Consider the following 23856-nt stretch of genomic DNA (forward strand, 5'->3'; position numbering starts at 1 on the left):
TATTACTAATAATTTAAATTAAATTAAAACGTTAAAATGTGACCGTATCAGCAAATTGTAGAGATATATGATTTCCATCCGAGTGAACTAGACTGCCTTCCATTATATCTGTAAAAGAATTATATTAGTAAAATATTAAATAAAACAAAATTATAATAGTAAAAATATTATAAAATATACCTTAAAAAGAGAGTATTTGAGAGAAATTTAGAGAATTTGAGAAAATTTGGTGTGATAAAAGTGATTGAGGATTAGAGTATTTATAGGGAGGATGGGGACGTGAAGGGTTGGTAATTAGGGGTATAACGCGCCCTCTTGCATCGCGCTATACCCCACGTGTCAGATATCCAGGTATATCGCTGGGCAGGGAGCGCGCTATACCCACGTGACGCCAAATCAACATATAACGCAATACAAGAGGCGTGTTTTCCTGTTAAGGATGTTAGATCGAGAAATATAATCTAACCGATATTATATCAATAATAATACCGATCACCGATAATATATCAAAAAAAATAGCCTAATAAACAACGCTTTCTCTCCAATTCTTCTCTCCCTCACAGCAAAAAGAAAAAAATGACACATTTTCTCTATTATTTGTCAATTTCCCTTTAATTCCTTCGTTTTCCCACAAAACAGAAAAAAAAAGAACCCATCTTCTTTAAATCTTCTTACTTTCAAAAGGGTGGACCTTTTTACAGTTTAATCCCTGTTCACTAATGTAAGTTACTTACTCTTTCTGGATTTTTTTTCCCATGAAAAAGGAGCAATTTTTTTAGCCATGTTTGCTTAGTTTTTGGAGGAAGTTGTAGTTCTTATTTCAACTTGGTTTTTCTTTTTTTATGGCATTGGCTCTAGCTTTTGTCTGTTTCTTTATTTTCTTGATTACGTGAGTAAATGGTTCCTTGGGGTAGTGATTTTGAGGTGTCTTAAGCTTCTAGGGAACAGTTCCCATTCTGCTTCTTAATTTCTTTAACAAGAAGCTTTTTTTTTTGCTTTATTTCCTAATAATAGCACTGTTTCGAGCGTATGCCATTTCGTTTTACTTCCTTTCATATATAGATTTGAAGAGCTTTCTCTGTAAAGCTAAATGTAGCTCATTACTTTATGGTGCAGCTCAATTTCCAGAGCCATGCATGTGTGAAATTCGATTCTCTAGGATTATGGGACCTGGAAACAAGTTATTCATTGACATATTATAATCTTTCATGTAGATTGTTCTCTCTGTCCCTCTTCATGTTGTTCCCAAGTTCTCTATGCTTTTTAACTGTTTAGTGGTCACAGATTGGAGCTTCATAGGCGCTTTTATTTATTTCCAGCCTTTCCGATATGCATGGAGTGTTGATTTGAATGCGAATTCAAGTATAGGTTACACGAGGTAAATGCATGGATCGAAGGGATGCTATGGCGTTATCGGGCTCTGCGTCTTACTATATGCAACAAAGAGGAATAACTGGCTCAGGGACACAAACTGGGGTTCAGGGATCACCAGGCATTCATCCATTATTGAATCCAAATGTTCAATACCAAACAAGTGCCGCTACTATGGGAGCAACCTTACCTGTAGAGCCTTTGTCGGGAATGACCCCTCATAGTGTCAGTGTAGGCTCGCCTCCTGCAGTGCCGCCTACTGAGCCCGTGAAGCGTAAAAGAGGGAGACCTCGAAAGTATGGATCGGATGGAACTGTTTCATTAGCACTAACTCCTGCATCGGCTACTCATCCTGGAACAATAACTCCAACCCAAAAACGGGGAAGAGGGCGGCCGTTGGGTACCGGAAGGAAGCAACAGTTGTCTTCCCTGGGTAAATTTTTATGTTTTGCTAATATTATAAAATTGTATGCTCAGCCTCATATATAGGAATACGTGATAAAAGTTCCAGACTTTAAATAACTATTAGTGACATAGACATTCAAATGTGGAAGTCTTCATAACTAATCATTCAACAATTCCTATAAGCTAAAGTACGAACACGTTATATCGTATTGGTGCTTGCACTGTATCTCTGTTTCTTAGTGCTTAATTCTAACATATCTTATTTTTGCTATGTGAATGACGTTGCAATTGTCTAATTGATTTGCAAGGTGAATTGCTGGCTGGTTCAGCTGGGATGAGTTTTAATCCACATGTCATCACCATTGCGATTGGAGAAGTATGCGATTTTCTTTTAATTAGGCCTCGAACTCTTCCCTCCGAATTAAATGTACAAGAACTTAGGATTCTTTTGGCTTTCTATGTAATAGAACACCGTTGTTGATTTGGTTGTCTTTTTAGTCCTTGTTTCTACAGTTTATGTAAGGTAGAGTACTTCTTTGATCTATACCATGCATGGGGGCATTAAGTTTTGTTTAGATTTTTCGTTGTTTCTCTAACAAAACGTCGATAGTTTGTCTTGAAGCGTTAATTTTTTGAGATATGAATTGTTTAAATGCGGTATTATATCTTTCAGTAGGTTATCTTCACATGGAAGAAAGTTGATTTTTTTCCTAGAGAGTTACTTTCAACTTTCCCTGCAGGACATTGCCACAAAATTAATGTCATTTTCACAGCAAGGGCCAAGAGAAGTATGCATTTTGTCAGCCAGTGGTGCCATCTCAACTGTTACTCTTCGCCAGCCATCTTCGTTGGGTGGCACCGTTACATACAAGGTTTGGCACTCGACAACTGGACCCTTGCAATTGTTTCGTGGCAAATATGTTGGGACAACCTAGGACTTTTTTGCAGAGTAATATCGAATGATTTCATATAATTCACATATTTCTGTTGTCCGATATTGTTGAAGTGGTCTGTAGTTTCCGTCAATGCTATTTAACAAGCTTTTTTACTCTTCCTCTGAAATTCTTGTCCTGATGCATGTATCTTTTCCTGTCCATTTTGATTTCTTCAGGGACGATTCGAGATAGTATGTTTGTCGGGCTGTTACCTGTTGACAAGCAATAGTGTCTCTAGCAATCGAACTGGCGGTCTTAGTGTCTCTCTTGCCAGTCCGGATGGCCGTGTCATCGGTGGAGGTGTTGGAGGAATGCTTATTGCAGCAAGCCCAGTCCAGGTAACTCCTCAATCACTGCCACCGGTATCTATGGTGTTACTTGCAATTCCGAGACAGTAGGAAGTCATCGTGATTCCATTTCAAAGTTTAAAACATTTTTAATGAACTTGAATCATCTTTTATGTATCTTAACCAAATGATTAATGAAGCAGGTGATTGTCGGAAGTTTTGTCCGGGGTGGTTCAAAGACAAAGAACAAGGAAAGGGGAAGTCAATATGGTCTGAAAGACTCGAATGATCAGATTGTCGACAACCTAGTAGCACCTCCTGGCATTTCACCAAATCAAAATCTGACTCCAAGTTCGGCTGCAGGCGTGTTGCCTGGGCCACAATCTAATGGATATGTGTAATAATAGCCATGTTGACATTGATCTAGTGCGAGGACGATGATACTCTTTACCTCCAGCAATGTTTATATAGTTTGCTGTCGAAGGCCATCGGATTGTGATTTGAAAGTCCTATGGGATTTACTGGGAATGGAGGGGCAGCCTGCTTTTTGGCTTTGATGATTTGTTGTGTGTGATATTTGTAGCTTTGATGAGAGTTAGTTGGAAATATATGAACTCTTGATTTCAATTGATCCTTGGACTTTAATTTCATTTCTCCAGTTCGAACCAAATAATTTTCACCTATCCTTCTTATAATCTAGGAATTAAGATTGCCATCTGCAGGAAGATTCGATCCTTATCAACAAGTTGCAGTCATAAGACACTGCATTAAAGCAATGTAGACACTTAACAGCATTGAGCTGGGCGACGACGATGGTGGTAGAAATGGGATGCGATTCTGAGCACGATTTTCAATATTCTTGTCTTAATGACATTGTTAATGTGTCTAAATCCTCAGTTTGGAAAGTCTTCGGAGCATCCGAAAGAGATTGGAGCGTGTGATACTCTTGACGGGTTGGTTCGGCCAGAGTAGTCGTTGCAATAAGTTCATCAACATCAACGGGAATGGACAAGCCGTGAGGGCGTCGGTGGTCGATGAATGTGACTCTCGGGTAGGGTGTGATGGTGAGCATGCTTCTCAGCCACCGTGCCGTAATAATATTGTCGATGGCTCGAAAGCAGTTTGGACCGCTCTGAGAGTGCCCGAAAGCGAGCAGGGTGAAATAGATGTTACCTGGTCCGATGCCACGTCATCAATGCCACCATGTTGAATAAATATCACATGTAATATTAGAATAAAACTCTCTAGGTCTACTAGTTTATGATGTAACATTGTAACAATTGGATTCGGATCCATCCATCCATGAGGTTCAGTGTCTCTACTTTGTTATATTTAGGGCGTAATTCAACGTAATGTTTGATTAATTGTTTATAAATCATTCTTATAATATTTATTTATTAAACAAAATAAAAAAATATTAATAATATTTTTATGTTCATTTACTAAACGAACGAACATAGATAAATGTGTGTTCGATTCGTTTATATTCACGAACAAGCTCGTTTTTCGACTCGTTTATAAGATTGTTTATCCGGTTTTCCTTTTCTTTTTCTTTTTACATTTTAAATATCGGTTAATGTATGAAGTAAATTGAATACAAAGTAAACTTTAAAGTTCAAAATTTAATGCTTGAGGAGCTTAAGGACTAGTTGTGCAATTTCACCATTTTTTGAGCATATAATCAACATTATTGGACTCTAAATGAATATGTCGGAGAACACTAGATGATCACGTTGGCGGACATATAAACGAATATGTTTGTGAACGTTGAATGAACATATTCGGTCAACATTAGATAAATATATTCGCAATTGTTAAACGAACCGAACACGACATTAAAAATTTAAACTAATACGAGTAGAACATTAACACCTTAAAAATAAACAAATAAACACAAACACTACTTAATCGGTCAAAGTCCGGTTCATTTAACATCTATAATTATATTTATTTAATAATACTAATAAATTTTTGTTTGTTTTTGTCAAGCATATACCACTAACCAAAATTACTAAACCCAAAAACAGATGTACCACAAACAATGGTAATTCAGGAAGATGAATTCTGATTAATTCACCCTAAAATATCTCTCATCCCCTACCTAGCAATTGTTTTCCATAATTAAAAGAAATATCAATTCTCATCCCCTACCAAAACCAGAAATTCAATTCCTTTTCTTTTCGCCTATTTATTTTCTCAGATTTCCCGACAATTGCCAAAACGTTTATCAAAGTTTCATTTGAAGAACAAAATGGTATCTCTCTCTTATTATTATTGTTTAATTGCTAATTAACTTTGTATTATAATATTGTACATTGGTTTTCTTTAATGTATGTTATTAACAATTAAATGACATTAATTCCTACGGTGGTGCGTATAGGCAAATTCATCTTCTGGAATGTATGTGAATGATGAGTGCTTGTTGAAGTTCTTGGAACTAAAAGCAAAGCGAAACCATCGGTTCATTGTGTACAAGATCGACGACCAGACACAGCAGGTGGTTGTCGAGAAGCTGGGAGGGCCCCGGGAGACGTACGAAGATTTCACCAACTCGTTGCCGCCAAACGAATGCCGCTACGCCGTCTTCGATTACGACTTCACCACCGTCGAGAATTGCCAGAAGAGCAAGATTTTCTTCGTCGCTTGGTAAGAAAACTTATAAACCAAAAGCATTGTTCCCTACGTAAGTTGTATATATTGTTCCTGTATGGCGTGTGTGTGTATAGGGCACCTGATGGGGCAAGGGTGAGGACTAAGATGCTTTATGCAAGCTCCAAGGACAAATTCAAGAGACAATTGGATGGTATTCAAGCCGAGTTGCAGGCGACCGATCCGAGCGAGATGAGCTTCGACATCATCAAATCACGAGCTCTTTGATTATTCCAGTAATCGAAAATACATTCAAGGGTTTTCATTTTACAATAATCTTCTTTCTCTGTATCCGAGATCTATCAGAAAAAGATTATATACTATTAAATATCCCCAGTATTCCCTATAGTCCAAATGGTGCGTTATAAAGGTAGGAATTCCCCTGTTTTTGAATGCTGCTTCAAAAATCTGTCTAATATTTGATTACAATATTGTTTCATATGATTTGGTTCGATATCTATCTATCTATCTATCTATCGGTCGATCTATTGTTTCTTATCATTTAGTTTTTTTCAAAATACTCGGTTTCCCATTTCTCCACTTGCTTGGCTATTCTCTCTCGTGCATCGAGAGAAGCTTGGATGGCTTGGAGATCATATGGGGGAGGCAATGTACATGGAAGTTTATCACTAGGAGATTTCACCATCGACTGCACCATGAACTCCTTCCATAAATCTTTGTTGGAGCACGCCATGGTTTCGGAACATACCCTTCGGGCATTCGGAGGTATCATCGGCTTAAACTTCAAGAGTTTCGAGTATTCGTTCAACAAATGAAACATGTAATCGTACACGTTTCGCATCGACAGCATCTCTTCCGTGTATTTGCTTCCTGCTCTCCCTATGGCTTGTGCCTGCAAGTTCATGGAATGAAACCGTAAATGATCGAATTCATTGCAATCCATGTTTTCATTCGCTCCGAACACGTACCTCGTGAGTACGATTATTGCCCCATTCAACCGCAAACTTAATATCTCTGCATTTGTTCTCGCGGCTGATCGGCCAGAAATGCTGCATCGGCACCATGCTTCTTGAGAAGAAATCATAGTATATAGGCTTTACCATCAAGGTCACACTATCGCATGCCATTATGTATTTCTCACTTACAGACCATGTCGCTCCTTCTATATAGACTTTATATCTTGATACCGATCGTACCGCAAGCAATTAGACTCGACTTGAAGTCGTTTAAAATCGAAATCAACAAGGTTCTCGATACGTACCTATGGGTGCATTGATCTTCCAATCTAGAATGATTGAAACCTTCTGCAACTTCTTTATTCCAATCCTGCTTATAAAGCCGAACATTCCAGTCATTTTTATCCGAAAGGTTGCATTTCAAGAAGTCTACCCTATCGGCAGCAACGTAGGGGTTACCCTTCCAGAAGGCGTAAGGCTCCCTATCTTCCCACTTGATCCTCTCCCTCCCTTTCTTTATTGCCCTTAACATCTGTTCCCATGGCATTATATTTACCTCTGCCCTGCCACAACAAAGCACAGTGAAAAAACATACAAAATCATTAACTTTCGGTAATACTTACCAGAAGGCAGAATTTACCATCCCCAGAAGGTCCAGTCAGGGAACACAATGTCGAGCGCTGCTGCCTCTCCGCAGTAATGAAACAATGGCGGTGGCGTTGATGCAGCATTCGGTCCATTATAGTCTCGTTTCATGATCACAGTGTTGTCTCCGGTATAGAACAAGAGGTCCAAGTCTGGAACTTTTCCAGGGTACAACCTTAGAAGCTGCAATATGCCCCATATTGTAAACACATCCCTGGTTTGATACGAAGGTTTGTACTTCTCCACATAAGCGCTTCCGTTTATGATCACCAGCCGGTTATCGGCACTCGGAATTCCCCTCTCGATCATATCTTTCGTAATCCCTGAACTGTTCCATTGCTTTAAGTCCTCGTGGATCCACCGGAAGTAATCCGGACAAGCTTCGGTATTCGATTCTTCAGGCTCGAACATCGACGGGTAATTATCCGAACATGTTAAGTCAACTACATGTTCAGAGCAGTTTAGAGGATATTCAATCCTCTCATGATGAACACCAGAACTTATTGAAGTGAAGATCGCCTGGCCGAAAGGTGTCCCCCGTATAATAGGCTGAGGAACAAAAACTTTTATTAATGGAATTGAAAGCAACAAATATATGTTTGATTTAAAAAGGGAAGACTTACAATATCCATCCAATTTAGCAGAGCTGCAAAGACGAAGAGGGAGAAGAAGAGTAAGACAGTCACAGTCGTCGAGACCAATCCCTTAAGGGCGTAAGGCCAAGCACAATGGAAAAGTTTAACATGCTCCGCCATGGAAACTGAGTTGAAAAAGCTTCAGACTCAAACAGGGTTAACTCAATCTTTCAACGGCTTCGTGTATGTATATATGGAAATATGATCTGAAAGGTAAGGTACCGTAAAATGCCTTGAATGGATTGATTAAATTTGGAAGGAGAAAAATTGTTTGGCGAGATATGTAACTGATTTGACTCGGATACATTCTGCCCCAAACTTTTTTAATTATTTTGGTACCATTTTACTATCGACTAATTAGTGATGGATTAATTACATTAATAGAACTTGTGGTCAGCGGCGGAACTACATGGGAATCAAAGGGATATCACATCACCAACAACCAGTTGATATAGTAGAACGAGGCATTGTCCCCAAGATCAAATGTTTGAATGTTGGAATTTGCAAATAGAGCAAATTGGGTTGAAAGAGTCCCCTCACCTCTACAATACCCGAATTAAATTTAGTTGATCAATAGATCATATACCAATGATTAATTCAAAAAAAAATTATCACATCGTAAAATTTAGAGAGAGAGAAATTACTATTAGCCAAAGGGTTACGCGTAGAGATACAATATTTAGCGTATTTAATTGGCTTAATTCCGTAATAAGTCTCTAAACCACACCCTTTTAAGATAAATAACTTTTTCTATTTAAAAAAGTTAATTTTTTTTAATTAATTATTTAAATAATAAATGTTTCACTGCCTTCCATTATTTTTCGTTCAACGAAAATCTTTTCAGTTAATTAGACTTTGACATGTAATCTTTTATAAAATAAATTATTATCTTATCAAAATTTAACCCTTTCGTATATCCGTCTTTGATTCTCAAATGGATCGTTCGATAATCTAAATGATAAATGATTGTAGAATAAGATAAAAATAAAAATAACATGATTCGATTTCATGATCATCAAATGATTAAATTAATAAATTAAAATATATAAAGTTAATCGATCAAGTGAGATTTTGAAAATATAAAATTTTTTTTATATATATAGAAATTAGGTAAAGAAGTACAAAGAAGAGGGCTAGAGCTATATTTCGGTATATATTTATTGATAAGTGAGGACGTGAGTGAGGAGTTGAGAGAGCTAGAAATATAAAAGGGCTACTCGTGGAATTAAACCAATTAATTAGTTATTCAATTTTAAATTGGAAAATTGTTATATTAATGTTCATTTTGTATCACTATTTGATTGACTGAATTTTTTTAGGAAAATAATGAATGGTCCAAAGCGATTACAAATTTATAGTGTAAGAATGTCATTCAACTAAATAATAAATTAGAAACTTAATTAAAAAAAAGTAGTCGATGGGCTTATTATCCAATTGAGCTTATTTAATATAAATTTTTGGCTTCATATGGGAAGCTTGAATGTCTTGAGGTTCATATGGGGAGGCAATGCGCATGGAAGTTCATCACTAGGAGACTTCACCATCGACTGCAACATAAACTCCTTCGCTAAACCTTGCACCGTCGTTTCGGCACAGACCCTTTGCGCATTCGGAGGTATCGTCGGTTTATACTTCAAGAGTTTCGAGTACTCGCTCAACAAATGGGACATGTAATCATACACATTTCGGATTGATACCATCTCTTCAATAAATTTGCTTCCTGCTTTCCCTATGGCCTGTGCCTGCAAGTTCACCGAGTGAAAAAGGGTACATAAATGATCGAATCCAATCCGATCCGTATCCTTCGATTTTCCGAGAATACACACCTCGTGAGTGTGATTGTTTCCCCAATCAACTGCAAACTTAAGGTGTCTGCATTTCTTTTTACTTTTCCAGGGTACAGCTTTAGAAGCTGCAAAATGCCCCATATTGTAAACAAATCTCTGGTTTGATACGACGGTCTGTACCTATCGACATAAGCGTTTCCGTCGACGATCACGAGCCTGAAATCTGCGCTCGGAGTTCCACTCTCGATCAAGTCTTTTGTAATTCCCGAAGTTTTAAATTGCTTTAAGTCTTGGTGGATCCACCGGAAGTAGTCCGGGCAAGTTTTGGTCGGTGAATCCTTGGGGTTAAACGCCGATGAAATATTAACTGAAGTAGAGCAGGTGAGAGGAAATTGAAACCTCTCGTGATGAACTTTTGAAGTAAAACTAAATGGATCGCCCCGTATGATAGGCTGAGAAACAAGTAGACCAAAGAATTATTTATTGAAAAAATGGAGTAAGCTTTAGTTTAAAGGAGACTTACGATATCCATCCAAAACAAGGCAACAACTACAACGAGGAAGAAGAAGAATATGAAGGTAGCAGTCGTCGTCACAAATCCCTTGAGCCGTCCAATCCCAAGCTTATAAAAGCAACCATGAATCACTTCATCTCCACAAGGCCAAACGCCATGAAAAATCTTGACAGGCTCCTCCATGGAAGCTGTATTCACAAGCTCAATCACAAAACCAGAGTTTGTCAAAATTAAGCAGCGGTATGTTATTGAGCTCGCAGGAAGGTTAAGGTTTCGTGCTTAAATGGAGTTTGGGGTCAACGCGTGAGTTAGCTTTATGTTACGTAGGTTAGCTTGAATGATTTAGGGTTCTCGTTATAGTGATCACGCTTAAAGTTATTTTGTAAGACTAAAAGTTAAAAGTTATCAAATATATATTCATTTTTTTTAGATTCGAATTTTAAATATAATGAAATTATGTAATGTGAAGATATGTTAAATAATACAATTATATTTAAAACAAGATGAGTATAAAATATAGTAATATGAGACTATGGTTCACGTTTGAGAAGTCTTAAATAGGGTATTGTTCCACGTGGTTGGCAAAATGGCCAAACAAAACGAAGACCAAATCATTCACATAAAATTCCCTAGTAGCTCAACTTAGTTGGCCACCAGCCTAGCCCTACACTTCTCTTACTTGTCATTTACATCTCCTTTGCTTTTGCATTTCGCCTTTCGGCTCACAATAATTTATCTCGTTTACTGTTGTTCAATTCTGTATATATATGAAGTATTTACTCGTAAAAGAAGTATTCAATTCTTAAACTAGCAAAAAGCCCGTGTAAGACATTATATCCGACGGACACTGATTTTTATATTTTTAAGGGGTGTCCGCCCCGTCTAGGTCAATCCTCCTGATTATATCATTAATTTTCATTACTTGAAAAATTACAAAATTTTACCATATTTTTTTCCCAAGAGGATACCAATTAGTCTAAAGAATCAAGTGATTCTATGCTCTGGTTTTTTAACACCACTACGTCGTCGTTTTGTTAGGGGACGATATAATTGGCACACAAAGTTAACCGTTTTACCTGTCGGCATAAATAATCCCATACCTACTCTCAAATCCCAATCGTCTAATTTAAAACATAACAACCGTTGGATTAAAAATAAAAGTTTAAATATAAGTTTAGCCCTTGAACTTATACTTTTCTCTTATAGTAATCCTTAAAACTTGTGCTGTAGGATGGTACAAGTTTAAGGGCCAAATTTATATTTAAACCAGACATTTAATATCTTCATTAATAAAAGCAAACATAGTAATATAAGATGGAAGCATCTTATCATTTGATTTAAACGAACGTCGCTATATAAATATTATTTGATAATTTTGAGAGCTCAGATATCACCTAATTTCAATCGAAATTTTGGTTTGTTTTCCATAAACTCCGATCAATCTAAATTATGGCGAGGAAGAGAAGAAGCCGGCTGAAGCTGAAACCGCGGCGGCTCCACCACCGGCACTGGAGGCTCCAAAAGCTGGATCTGAAGAGAAAACTGTTTCTCCACGCCGGCGGAGGAGAAGCCTGGGGAATCAAAAGCTCTAGCAGTAGTTGAGAAACCTGAAGAATCGAAAGCTCTTGCAGTGATTGAGAGTAAGCTTGGCTTTCACCGCATCGTGTTTGTTTTTATAAATAGTTTCAAGTTTCAACCATCGAATCATGAAATTCATATGTTTTTTTCTAAGCTCCGTTTGTCTGCGTAATTAAAGGAAATTAACACCGGTAAGTGAAATAAAATCTCGGTATTTCTTTCGGTGATCCATTTTGCTAACTACGTTTTTTCCCTTTCTATTGAAGATGAATTTATCTGTTTCTTTCATGGTTTGGTGAACTTCTCTTTAAATTTTTTGTATAAGATAATATTAAACATTTCCATTTCGCACAATCAAAATTTAGATTTCGTGTTTCCATATCCTTTTTTTAGTTTAAATTCATATTAAATTAGTGCCTGAAATCTCTCTCTAATATAAAATTATCTATGGAAAACAAAATTCAAGACTATTTAGCATACAAATTTACTTTTAATTTCTGTTTCAGTGGTCCGTTACATTAGAATATAATCCAATTTAACAAAAGAGGGAGGTAAAAGAATTGGTTAAATTTCCAGATTTCTCTGTGTGAGTTTTTCTTTCTTCTGTTTACTCTTTTTGAACTAACCAATAATGTTTTGTAGCACAGTTTCAACCCTAAAAACCTTTACTACTCAATTCAATTAGAAAAAAGAAGTTTATGTATGAAAAAGATCATACATCTTTAGTTTTATATTTATCCCTGGATATAGCCGATTTAGCACAAGATTCTAGTAGATATATGCTGGCAATGTGCTATCCTGATTAGTTTAGCACTATGATTTTTGTAAACATGGCCCCTTAATTATATAATGGGCATCTAATAGTTTGATTATGGGGCCATTTTTCATTATCTTTAGGCGACAAATTAAAGTTGCTTTGATTACAGGACTTCTACTGTTGCTATACCTTGTCTTATTAGCTAGCTTTTAAGGGTGAAAAAGAAACTTCAATTTGGTATTATCATTATTGATGAAGAAATTATAGTTCTTTATTCTTTACGTATTGATAGAAATTCCAGGTAATCCTCGAGTTGGTGATAGTTTTTGATCAAGTTACAATACCTGAATTTTCTCAATGTACTTAAAGAACCCATTTTCACGCTTTTATTTGTTTATGTATTAAGATAATCCATCCATTCTCTACATACTTCACTTACTGATACTCTTCTGGCGGTTTTAACGTTATTTTGATTTTGACAGAGGCTCCAGAGCCTGAACCAAAGAAAATTTCAGGCGGATCACATGATAGAGGTAATTGTTGGCAATAGTTCTTTGATACCATCGTTTTATTTAGCATATAAAAGGAGGATGCTTATCAATAATTTCTGTTCTTTCAGATGTAGCCCTCGCAGAGGTTGAAAAGGCAAAAAGGTTGTCATTCATCAAGGCATGGGAAGATAGTGAAAAGACCAAAGCAGAGAACAAGTAATGCCCAAAGCAATTTATAAAATAAGTTTATTCTTTATAGTTTTCAATTTTCATTATCTTCCAGAGGAATTCAACCGTTGATTAATCTATCAACTTAAAACCGGCGAGCAGGTCCCAGAAAAAGCTCTCTGCTATCGTAGCATGGGAGAACAGCAAGAAAGCAGCTTTGGAAGCAAAACTGAAAAAAATTGAGGTAGCTAGCCCTCCATACATGAATTTTGTTAAGAACTGTTCTTATTGGACATGCTTGGGCGATCATTTATGATTTGGGTTTAATTCTAACTTGGTAGGAACAACTGGAAACGAAGAAAGCAGAGTATGGAGAGAGAATGAAGAATAAGGTAGCGCTAGTTCACAAGGAAGCAGAAGAGAAGAGGGCAATGGTTGAAGCCAAACGTGGGGAAGACGTTCTCAAGGCGGAGGAAATGGCCGCAAAATACCGTGCAACCGGACAAACTCCAAAAAAGCTCCTCGGCTGTTTCTGAAGTTTCAAAGCAAATGTATTTTTAGGTGTTTTGGTTGCCCACTCTTCTTGTTTGTAATTGTATTGTACTTTCCCGTTTTTCATATGTATATTTCTTCTTGTTTTTGTTTGTTTGTTTGTTTGTTTGTTGTGTTTAAACTGTGTAGTAATATCACAAATGTTGAATGGACCATCGAATTGGTTGAACTTTGGATCTCCCAAATTTCTCTATGCTTGGGAACATTGTACCTATGCCTTGTAAGAAAACGGTGGGTCTAGTTGTTTTCTGTTTGACGTGGAAGTTAAGGCAAAGGGCGAGTGCGTTCATTCAATTGACCGAGTATCATAAATGTGTGGGCAACCAGAAAAGGACGCTTGGTTTGGTGTTGGAAGTTGATGGGCTCGAGTCACTTAGACCCTTCCATTATGGAAACGTGACGCTTACTTGGAAAATGACAACTCCACGGGACAGATGATATCGATGTTGTAATTTCAACTCAATTGATGGTGAAATTATTAAGATATTGTATTTGAATTTTTTTAATTTTGGAAGTATTTATTTTTAGTTTTTTAATCTGTTATATTTATTACAGTAAAAATGAAGTCGGTCGAATTATAAACCGATTTCACTGTTCATCTCTTCTTTTAATTAAAAATTTTAGGTTAGTATAGTTTCTATTACCCCAACCTCACGCCTGCATGTCATACTAACCATGCATGGTAAAATAGTGAAATCAATATGTACTTATACTGAGCTTGAAATTTTAACCCCAAAAAATAATAAACAGTAAAATCAGTAGATAATTTGGGCGACCTCATACTTTATTACAACAAATGCTTGTTATGTTTTTAGAACTAAAAAATCCAAATGCAATATATAGATAATTTAGCCCTAGTCTGATGCACAAATTGTATAAAATAAACTTCACATGATTTATCTATTTTGAATCTGGCATCTTATCTAGAATTTAGGGTTTACACAATTTTAAAGTTCAAGATTTGGAATTTTAAATTTTATGAGTTCAAAATAAAATAAGCAAATTCTTTATATCAAATAATGATATGGTATTAATGTATACCATGCATTTTAAGACCAAACCAAACCACGGATATGTATTTATCCTTTGAGCTTCTTCAAGGATCCATCATTTGCAAAGAATCTGAGAAGCATACAGACGAATATCAACATCTTCAACAAGATGAAAAGTTCCAAGAACATAGTAAATTGGATTAAACAAACAGAAAATCGGAAAGCATCAAAGTCGTTTGTTTTTTTAAAACGTCAGATGCTTTATTTATCCATGTGACAAAGATGAGAGCAACTGCACCAACATAAACAGCACATAGGTTTCTTTGCACAAAGCCACGACCTTCCAAAGCCAGTCCACCATGATGAGAAAATATAGTATAAAAGTAGCCATGTTGAACATAAAATCGAAAGCAGGACTCTTCAATATTCTCTCCTATCCTGTGAACATTTCAGGACTACGGAATTCGATAAAATCGATACAAGAATTCGGGGGATTACATGCACGCATACAGCAGCAATACATGTCATCTACCAAACACCACTTAATTTTTATAACCCGCATCCCTTCGCCACGGCAAACACCTTGATTGACCAGCTTCGTTAACCCTAATAAACATACAAACCGTTGTTCGTCATCAGTAATTGTAGCATATAAATCGCATGAGTACAAAGAACAAATAAATCTTTTCATGCATGTAATAATCTAGAACTGGGCACAAGGAGCTCACCATTGTTTACCACCATAGGCTGAACAGAAAACATCCACCATAAATCAACGACAGTAAATTGCCTGATCGATATGTGGAGGAATTTGCTTAATTTCAGTTCCAAGTTCTTGTTCAATCCGATACCTGTGTTACAAGGACCACATAGAAATTCAGTAAATCGGAACCTCAATGTATATGATACTAAAGTTCGCAGAAGTTGGATGTGGTAACATACAAGTTAAAGCGGTCCTCATAAGTGATCAAATTCACAGCCAATCCAAGATGACCAAACCTTCCTGATCGACCAACCTGCTCGTTAAAAGAATATCCATGAGGATTGCCAGGAAGAATGATATAATGTTGCAACTTGGAGAAAGAAAATATCTTAACCAACTTACTCTATGAAGGTATGTTTCTGAATTCTTGGGAAAGTCAAAGTTAATAACAACATTAACAGCTTGGATATCTATACCTCTAGTAAAAAGATCTGTACAAGTACAAATATATCATTAGGAGATTATTCTTCAAGATGACTATCACGGAATGCTTATGAAGAGTAAAAACGATTTCTTCACAGCATCAGGGATTTGATTATAAAGCATGTGAAGAATGTTGCTTAAAAAAATTAGAGCCAGCAACGTTGGGTTCAAATTAGTTATCTTCTGGCAAAAAAAAAAGAAAGGAAAAGGCCAAATGAAATGAAATGAAATGAAATGAAATGAAATGAAATGAAATGAAATGCCTAGTACAGAAAACACAGACAAAAGAAAGTACTTCTAACTCTCAGCAATACAACACAGATTTACTTGTTCAAGAATCGAACAGAAAACACAGTGAAAAGAAAGTACTTCAAACTCAAAGCTATATAACACTGATTTACTTGTTCAAGAATCAAACAGAAAACAAAGATTAGCTCACATCCAAAAATACACAGCGTGGTAAAACATACCAGTGCAAACAAGGTTCCTGCATGCACCATTGCGGAAATCATGAAATACTCTGTTACGATGGTCCTGAAGCATTTTCGCATGGATATAAAAGCAAGAGTAGCCAAGCTCTGTAATTTTCTTGGCCAACAGTTCCACCCGATTCACCGAGTTGCAGAAAATGATTGATTGGTTTATTTGCAGCTGTAGATAAATAAATATCACAACTCATCCAAACAAAGGTAAAGATGGAAAACTAGATATCGTTTTTTATAACATCAAACCTTAGAGAAAAGAGTATTTAGGCAGTGGACTTTCTGCCTTTCTTCCACAAACGCATAATATTGTGTAATACCCTTCAGAGTAAGCTCATCCATTAGATTAATAATATAAGGTTTCTTAAGGTATCTGTCTTTAAAGTCCTTGACAGTAACAGGAAATGTGGCTGAAAACATCAAAATTTGACGATTCGCTGGAAGAAAACGTATCAACTGCTCTATAGATGGTTGAAACTCTGGAGACAGTAGTTTATCTGCCTGAAAGAAACCAAAGCATAAAAATAAGCTTTTATAAATAAAAAGTTAGCATCAACAATAAAAAGGTACGGAAAACAATCAAATATTTGCCTTGCTTCTTTTTTATAGAAACTTGTAATTGTGCTACTGAATCGCACTTATAAAATCAAGCTCCAAAACAAGCAATTATATAAAGATAGGAAATTGGAAAAAGAATCAGAGGGTAATTGAAGACAGAAGATAACAATGCTCAATCTTTAAAAACAAGTGGACAACATTGGAGAATGGAGATATCCAACAAAGAGAATGCAGATACAGCCTAATTTACTATAAAAATAAGTACTTGTAACTAAATTTAAATTCTTTAAGCAAATATACAAAAAATAATGCAGTCAAAACAGTTTCTAGAATCTGGACCTTTGACAAGAGACCAGCAAGTTGTAAGAACAAGATAAGAAAAACATCATTTGCCAAGATTCCAGAAGAAAACCTTTCTTTCAGAATGCAGATGCACCCTCAACTTACAACAAAAATAAATTTTTGTAATTACATTTAAAGTCTTTAAGCGAAAATCCAACAAATTATGCAACCAAAACAGTTTCTACTATCTGGACCTTTGACAAGAGACAAGTAAGCTGTAAGAACAAAATAACAGAATTAATAATTTCCTTGCCAGATCCATTGTGGCAAATATTTCCAAATTGTAAACATGAGGCGGCCAAACTTATCCCTCAATTCAGCAAACCAAAAAAGGCATAACCCATAAAACAACATTTGCCAAGATTCCCAAAAAAAAAAACTCTTTTCCTCCAAAGCTATCCAAAAGGCTTCTACTTCATCAAATTTCTCAAATTAAACTGAAAGAAAAATTACATAGAAATTACCAAATTATTACCTCATCCAAGATAAGCATAGAACAATCTTTCAAAATGCAAACACCTTTTTTAGCAAGGTCGAGAATTCTCCCAGGAGTTCCAACCAGCAAATGGACTGGTTGATACAATCTCATGATATCATCCTTGAGACTGGTACCTCCAGTTGACCATGACTTGAATTTGCAAATGCTTCCCAAGATCCTTACAGACTTGTGATGTCTGAAGAGCCAGCTCTCTTGTTGGAACAAGTATGACAACTGTGCAAACACACACACACACACACACAGATAATCAGTAAAAACAAGTAACTTAACAAATAATGAAAACTCAGAATTGAAGAGTGTCATTGAAACGTTCTTATGCCTAAAGTAACATCATGAGTTAGATACGGGGAATTGAATTGTATCTCATACTAAACCGAAAAGGTTCAATAAAGAATTTTATTAGCATGGGTTTCGGAAAGAAGAATGAAAATTTATGCCTGGACAGCCGCAAAAGGTTGCACCTATTTGCAAGATGTCTTGATGCACTCATTTCACGAACTGGTACAGAAGTTTAACCATCATTTGACTATGTCCATACATACCAATGCCCGTAATTCAAATTTAAATTAACAATATAAACAGCAAACAGCACTCATGCATCTTCCCCAATATCTGATTGACAGGCAAAACAGGCAACTAGAAAACAATAATATACAATAGAAATGGAAAAGCTATGAAGTACCCATTACCAATTAACTGGACCTATAACTGATATACATGAAGAGAGGAGGATGGAGATCTAACCTTGAATAACATTGTTATCTTGGTCAATTTTTTCCAAGGCAGGAATGCAAATGCTGCTGTCTTCCCAGTTCCATTTTTGGCTCTAGCAAGAATATCACTTCCAGTTAAAGCAATAGGAATACTCTCTTCTTGAATAGGAGAAGGTCTTTCAAAACCCTTCTCATATATTCCCATAAGTAGTTCACGTTTGAGAAAATAGTCCTCAAATTCATTTCCTTTGGTAGCTGTCACGTCCTGGAAGCAATTTAATAAGCAGATCAGCTAATAAACATGTAATTAAACGATTTGAAACAACTATAAATACCAACATTTTACCATCATGTCTTGTGATGAGACATAAGTCAAAAATAAGATGATATGCTATGGATGAAATATTGCAAGCCTAAATATACCTAACAGAAGGCCTCAACATCAAAACCCTACGTATTAGCCTAGTTAAAAACTTCTAACGTTTTACATTTATAACTTTATATAATAGGATAGGCTTAAGTATAAAATAGTGCCCAAACTATACCTATTTTCATGAATAAGTGCCTACTGTATTTTTCTGCCCATCCAGGTGCCTAACGTTTCAAATATTATTCATTTAGGTGCCCGGGCCGTCAACGACGTTATTTTTCCCGTTAAGTGACACTGTTACAATATGGTGATTTTGAAATTTTAAAAAAATAATAATAAAAATATTATTATATTTATAAAAAAAACATAATTTCTCTTAAATTATAAAATAACCCCCAAATCTCCAAATCCTACCCTTAATCCGCCGCCACCGCCCTTTCCGGCCATGACCGCCACCGCCGGCGTAGTCTCTGCCATCCTCCTATTCATATGCCATCATATTTGTTGTCGATTGGCCGTAGGAATCACATGGGATCGCGATTTTCAACCTAGGGTTCAAGGGGTATAAACATCATTTCGTCATCAATCGGTTACGATTTCATAGGGGTTTTGATCACCGAGGGGAGGTGAGGTCAGGTGGAGCTTCGTCGACGAGAAAGGGTGGTGGCCGACGTCGGTTTAGGGGTTGAAATGAAGACTTTCAAAGTTTTGGGTTTATTTCGAAATTTATGTGTTCTATTTTTTAAATATATATAATTTTATTTTTTTAAATTTTATACAAAAATTTTAAAATTATCATATTGTAACAAGTGTCACTTAACGGGAGAAATTAATGTCGTTGACAGCCCGAGCACCTAAATGGGTAACGTTTGTAACATTAGGCACCTGGATGGGCCAAAGAATATTGGCACCTATTCGTGAAAATAAGTATAGTTTGGGCCCTTATTTTATACTTAAGCCAATAGGATAATAGGATTTTAAAACTATTGATCCACTTGCATCACCAGAATAATATAAGAAAGCAATTTTTCCATCATTCTGAAGAGTAGAGAAGAATTTTTAATAATCCATGAAGATGAAGGTACGAAGATAATCAAAAGTGAAATATATAAAATCATTCAAGAAATTATAAAACCATAATTCTACAGTGTACAATATCATTTGCATAAATACCTCTGTTTTGTAGCGTGTATCTGCGGGTGGTAAAGTTAGCCTTGCCTTCCAATCTTGTGAACTGAAAGAGGATTTAAGAAAATAGGTAAATAACTGCGAAACCAAACACAATAAACGTTATAAGTTTGTTAAAGAAAAAATGCAGCAAGGAAAACACAATTTGTGAAAAATCACCTAAAGATTAAGTTCCAATCCACGGCATGTACAAGAGAAAATTCTAACTCTAGTTAAATAAAATCTTAACAGTCTAAAACCACAAAAGCCAAACATAAATTGCCCATCCTTCTTCATGCCCTTCCTCTACATAATCGAGTCCTTTCAATCAGATGGTAAATTCGGTACTAAATCAAAACCTAGAACTATTGCTTGTTGGGATGCTCAAAGACATGTAAAATCGTCTTCTATTAAAAGATACGCCACAGGATACAATAGAAATAATGATTCTTCGTGTATATCCAAATAACAACAAAAAAGAAGAAATTAAACGGGACCTTGAGTCGACGGCTCCGTATTGTACGGTCTTATCGACCTCATCGACGACATTAGAGTCATTGCCGCCAGGAAACTGGTTTCGTCTGAGCCACATTTGTTGCTGTTGATGTTGTTGTTGCTGATGATGATGATGTTGTTGAAAGTGCTGGTGATTCTGCATCAAATTCCTCTGCACGTACTGCTGTTGCGAAGGCCTCGACTGAAAACTAGGGTTCGCGTTCACTCCGTCGCCTCGTCCAACACCGATCCCCGGTGGATACCTCACTCCACTATTCATATTACAATCCTAATCTCCGGAAAATCAGATTCGAAAACCTAGATAAACCGAAATCTATACACAACTACCAAAAAAAACCCGCAAAGCTAGGGCTTCTTACAAAGGGGTAACGCCGTAAATAGTGGCTAAACCGAGGGTCGTCCTAAAACAAAAGAAAGAAGCTACGATTTGTTAGCTGAATCAAATTAAAGAAAAGAAAAAGGTTATATCACAAATCTGGGTGAAAATTTGAGGCTGCTTCTGCACAGATCTATTGAAAACAAAACAAAAATGGAACGATTTTCGGAGAAGAAATCGAATGATTTGGGTTTTGGGGAAGATTTTTTATTTTCTGTGGCAAAGCAAAGAAGAGGTTAGATCTTCCAACGAAATAGAAGAGAACAGGAATGGGTTTCTTCATATTAGTCTCCGAGATTGCCAACAATATTAAATTAGGGCATCCATATAGATTCTTATACTTGTCCTCTGATTTATTTTTAGGTAATCTACTAAAATATATTATTCAATTTATTAACAGTTAATATTTAACGAAATTATAACAACACGATAATTCAATCAATTTATATAATTACACTTTTTAGTAATCAAATGAATTACCAAAAAATGAAGAAAAAACATTAAACGAAAATATGATCTATGAGGCAGTATGACTAAATCCGACAAAATTCGAAATTCGTTAAGTTCGGGTCGGGTTGGGTTCGAGATTTTTTTTGTCAGGGTTCGGGTTCGGGGTAAGTATCCCCGACTCCCCATTATATATATATATATATTTATATATTTTTTATATATAATTATATATAAAATTTTTCGGGTTCAGGTTCGAGGACAGGGGGTAAAAAAAAATCCCTTACGGGACGCCTCGATAAAAAACCGTCGAGGTTGGGGACGGATTCATTTCGGGTTCAGGGACGGGGCGAGCAAAACTCACCCCGAACCCGACCTGTTGCCATTCCTAATCCTATGATAGTTAACTATAATTTAACACAAATATATATAATCAAATATTATATTTAACTAAGTTTATTCAAAAAAAACTTAATGATTAAGTATTTGTAAAATGAAAATAGTGATTAAGTTATCCGACTATTAAAAATTACAAAATGTTCTTTTCATTATAGAGTGTCATTTGTTGAGTATCTCGATTATTAAAAGTTACAAAATGATCGCTCGACTATTCATTATATTTCAACCTCATTATTTTTTATTAAAAAATTAACGGTATTATGAGCTAAACGTTAACTTGCAGACTGGAATATGATAAAATCTAATCTCAGAATCTCAAACGGTTATCATATTCAAGTAATCATATTAACGTCTAACTTTGACAATCGCATATTTTTTAATGGAAATGGATGACTTTGAAACATAATGAATAGTTATGTGACTATTTTGTAACTTTTAATAGTCGATAGATTTAACAAATCAACATTCTATAATCAAATAATCATTTTATAACTTTTAATACTCGAATGACTTAATAAAATTGTACTCTATAGTCGGGGGACTATTTTTATAGTTTATCCTAAATAAATTAAAATTTAAAAAATTATAATTGATATGTGTAAATTTATCGAATTAAATTAAAATTATAACTAAATTGATAGAATGTGTAAATAATAAAAATCAAACTATAATTATATAAATTTATTTAACCATCATTTATCATTTTATTTTCGTTAATATTAATTAGTGACTTGAGTAATAATATTTTAATAATTAAATAATTTAATAAAAAGTAAATTAATAATCAAAATAAAATTAATTATATGGTTTATTGACTATCCAAATAATTTACTCTTATATTATTATGGAATTTTCTAAAACATCAAAACCACCTTATATTTGTTAATTTTTTCTGTTACTTTTTAACATAACCCCCTATATTTTATTAAAGGTTAAACCACTTATATATTAAAATTTTATATTGAATTTATCACAAAATTATAAATTAATTGTAGCGTTAAATTTGATTTTTTTATTAATTTGATATAAGTACAACATAACATTTGTTCAAAGATAACTCTTAGGCCCCGTTTGGTTCAGGGTATAATTTATTTCTGGGAGTAATATTTTTTTCCTGGGAGAATATACCCACGTTTGGATCAATCATATTACCAAGTGTCAGGAATGAAATAATACCAACAGTAAATTTTTAGTCAGCTTTCCTGGGAATATCTATCCCCTGTCTTCCTTAAGTATTTGGTTATTCCCGTCCTCTGTTGGCTAAAATGTCCCAGAGTGCGTGGTACGAGGATGAATCAGAGTTGGAAAAGAAAGTGTTTGGAGATGAGGGGAAGGGGGAAAAGGCTGTAGATGTTAGAAACGTGGAGGAGCTGAAGAAATTAGCCGAGAAGAAGATGGAACTTGGGGGAAGATTGATGTGCCAGTACGCTAAAGATTATGAATCATCGAAAGGAATGTATGGGGATATGAAGATGATTTTGGCTAGTCAGATGTTAGGGACGATTGATGATAAAGTTTTTGCCTTTTCATTCTTGGTTGCGGATAATCCTGTTGCTAATTGTTGAACTGCTATTGTTCAAATTGCAGGGTTAATAACATCAATAGTGTTTTTATGTTTCTAGTTTTCAGGCTGTGACGTATTTTGGTTTTGTAAATCCCTGCTTTTGTTCATTTTTTCTATATTGTTGCTTGCTAGATGATGGATCTTGAGGGGGAAATCCCATGAGATAATCTCAGGTTTCTTTTAGATAGAATAGACCTGAAAGTGTAAGTTGAATGAAGTATAAAACTTTCGTATGATATTTAGTGCTGCATTTTCTTTTAATTCAAAAAGGAAATAGATGATACCCTTTATTTAATGTGGCATATTCTTTTGCACCTTGAAGTAACTATCATGAGAATTGCTTTTGTAATTTTCGATCTCTGTCAGATGTTATGTTTTACAAGCTCAATTCTGCATCCATTAATTTCCTTTTACATGAGGCTTTGAAAATATCTGGTGTCATCATCCTAATTGCTATTGGAAGCCTTTGAAATCTAAGGTGAGGGCTTTATAACTGGATTATATAGACTCTTTCATTCTAATTATGGAGTTTTTTGTTTTCTGCGTCCATGGCA

General features: G+C 35.5%; 5 protein-coding genes and 1 pseudogene across 5 annotated transcripts; 3 read left to right on the plus strand and 3 right to left on the minus strand.

Moving 5' to 3' along the window:
- The first annotated feature begins 645 nt into the window (after positions 1-645).
- LOC120132863 (AT-hook motif nuclear-localized protein 9-like) lies at positions 646-3494 on the plus strand. The gene is made up of 6 exons (XM_039149555.1): positions 646-721; positions 1369-1804; positions 2085-2152; positions 2517-2648; positions 2888-3049; positions 3202-3494. The coding sequence occupies exons 2-6, from the start codon at positions 1387-1389 to the stop codon at positions 3397-3399; spliced, it is 978 nt and encodes a 325-aa protein (XP_039005486.1). The 5' UTR covers positions 646-721; positions 1369-1386; the 3' UTR covers positions 3400-3494.
- Positions 3495-5122: 1628 nt separating this feature from the next.
- Positions 5123-6081, plus strand: LOC120132818 (actin-depolymerizing factor 10-like). Its single transcript, XM_039149503.1, has 3 exons — positions 5123-5252; positions 5379-5644; positions 5725-6081. The coding sequence occupies exons 1-3, from the start codon at positions 5250-5252 to the stop codon at positions 5873-5875; spliced, it is 420 nt and encodes a 139-aa protein (XP_039005434.1). The 5' UTR covers positions 5123-5249; the 3' UTR covers positions 5876-6081.
- A 68-nt stretch (positions 6082-6149) lies between these two features.
- LOC120132959 (O-glucosyltransferase rumi homolog) lies at positions 6150-7964 on the minus strand. Its single transcript, XM_039149631.1, has 5 exons — positions 7833-7964; positions 7205-7758; positions 6870-7127; positions 6577-6787; positions 6150-6500 (listed from the first exon to the last, which is right to left on the minus strand). Exons 1-5 carry the CDS (start codon positions 7962-7964, stop codon positions 6150-6152), a joined length of 1506 nt encoding a protein of 501 aa, XP_039005562.1.
- A 1303-nt stretch (positions 7965-9267) lies between these two features.
- LOC120132865 lies at positions 9268-10384 on the minus strand. Its single transcript, XM_039149557.1, has 3 exons — positions 10155-10384; positions 9671-10083; positions 9268-9586 (listed from the first exon to the last, which is right to left on the minus strand). Exons 1-3 carry the CDS (start codon positions 10326-10328, stop codon positions 9574-9576), a joined length of 600 nt encoding a protein of 199 aa, XP_039005488.1. The 5' UTR covers positions 10329-10384; the 3' UTR covers positions 9268-9573.
- A 1295-nt stretch (positions 10385-11679) lies between these two features.
- On the plus strand, positions 11680-13783 carry LOC120132976 (remorin-like; the record flags this gene model as incomplete). The annotated part of the gene is made up of 5 exons (XM_039149642.1): positions 11680-11785; positions 12963-13013; positions 13100-13187; positions 13302-13383; positions 13481-13783. Coding segments are annotated over 5 exons (522 nt in total), but the record flags the coding sequence as incomplete, so codon positions are not given.
- Positions 13784-15420: 1637 nt separating this feature from the next.
- LOC120132975 lies at positions 15421-21186 on the minus strand (annotated as a pseudogene).
- Between the last annotated feature and the right edge of the window lie 2670 nt (positions 21187-23856).

This window comes from Hibiscus syriacus, unplaced genomic scaffold, assembly GCF_006381635.1.
Source record: "Hibiscus syriacus cultivar Baekdansim isolate YM2019G1 unplaced genomic scaffold, ASM638163v2 tig00110570_pilon, whole genome shotgun sequence".
Taxonomy (NCBI): Eukaryota; Viridiplantae; Streptophyta; class Magnoliopsida; order Malvales; family Malvaceae; genus Hibiscus; species Hibiscus syriacus.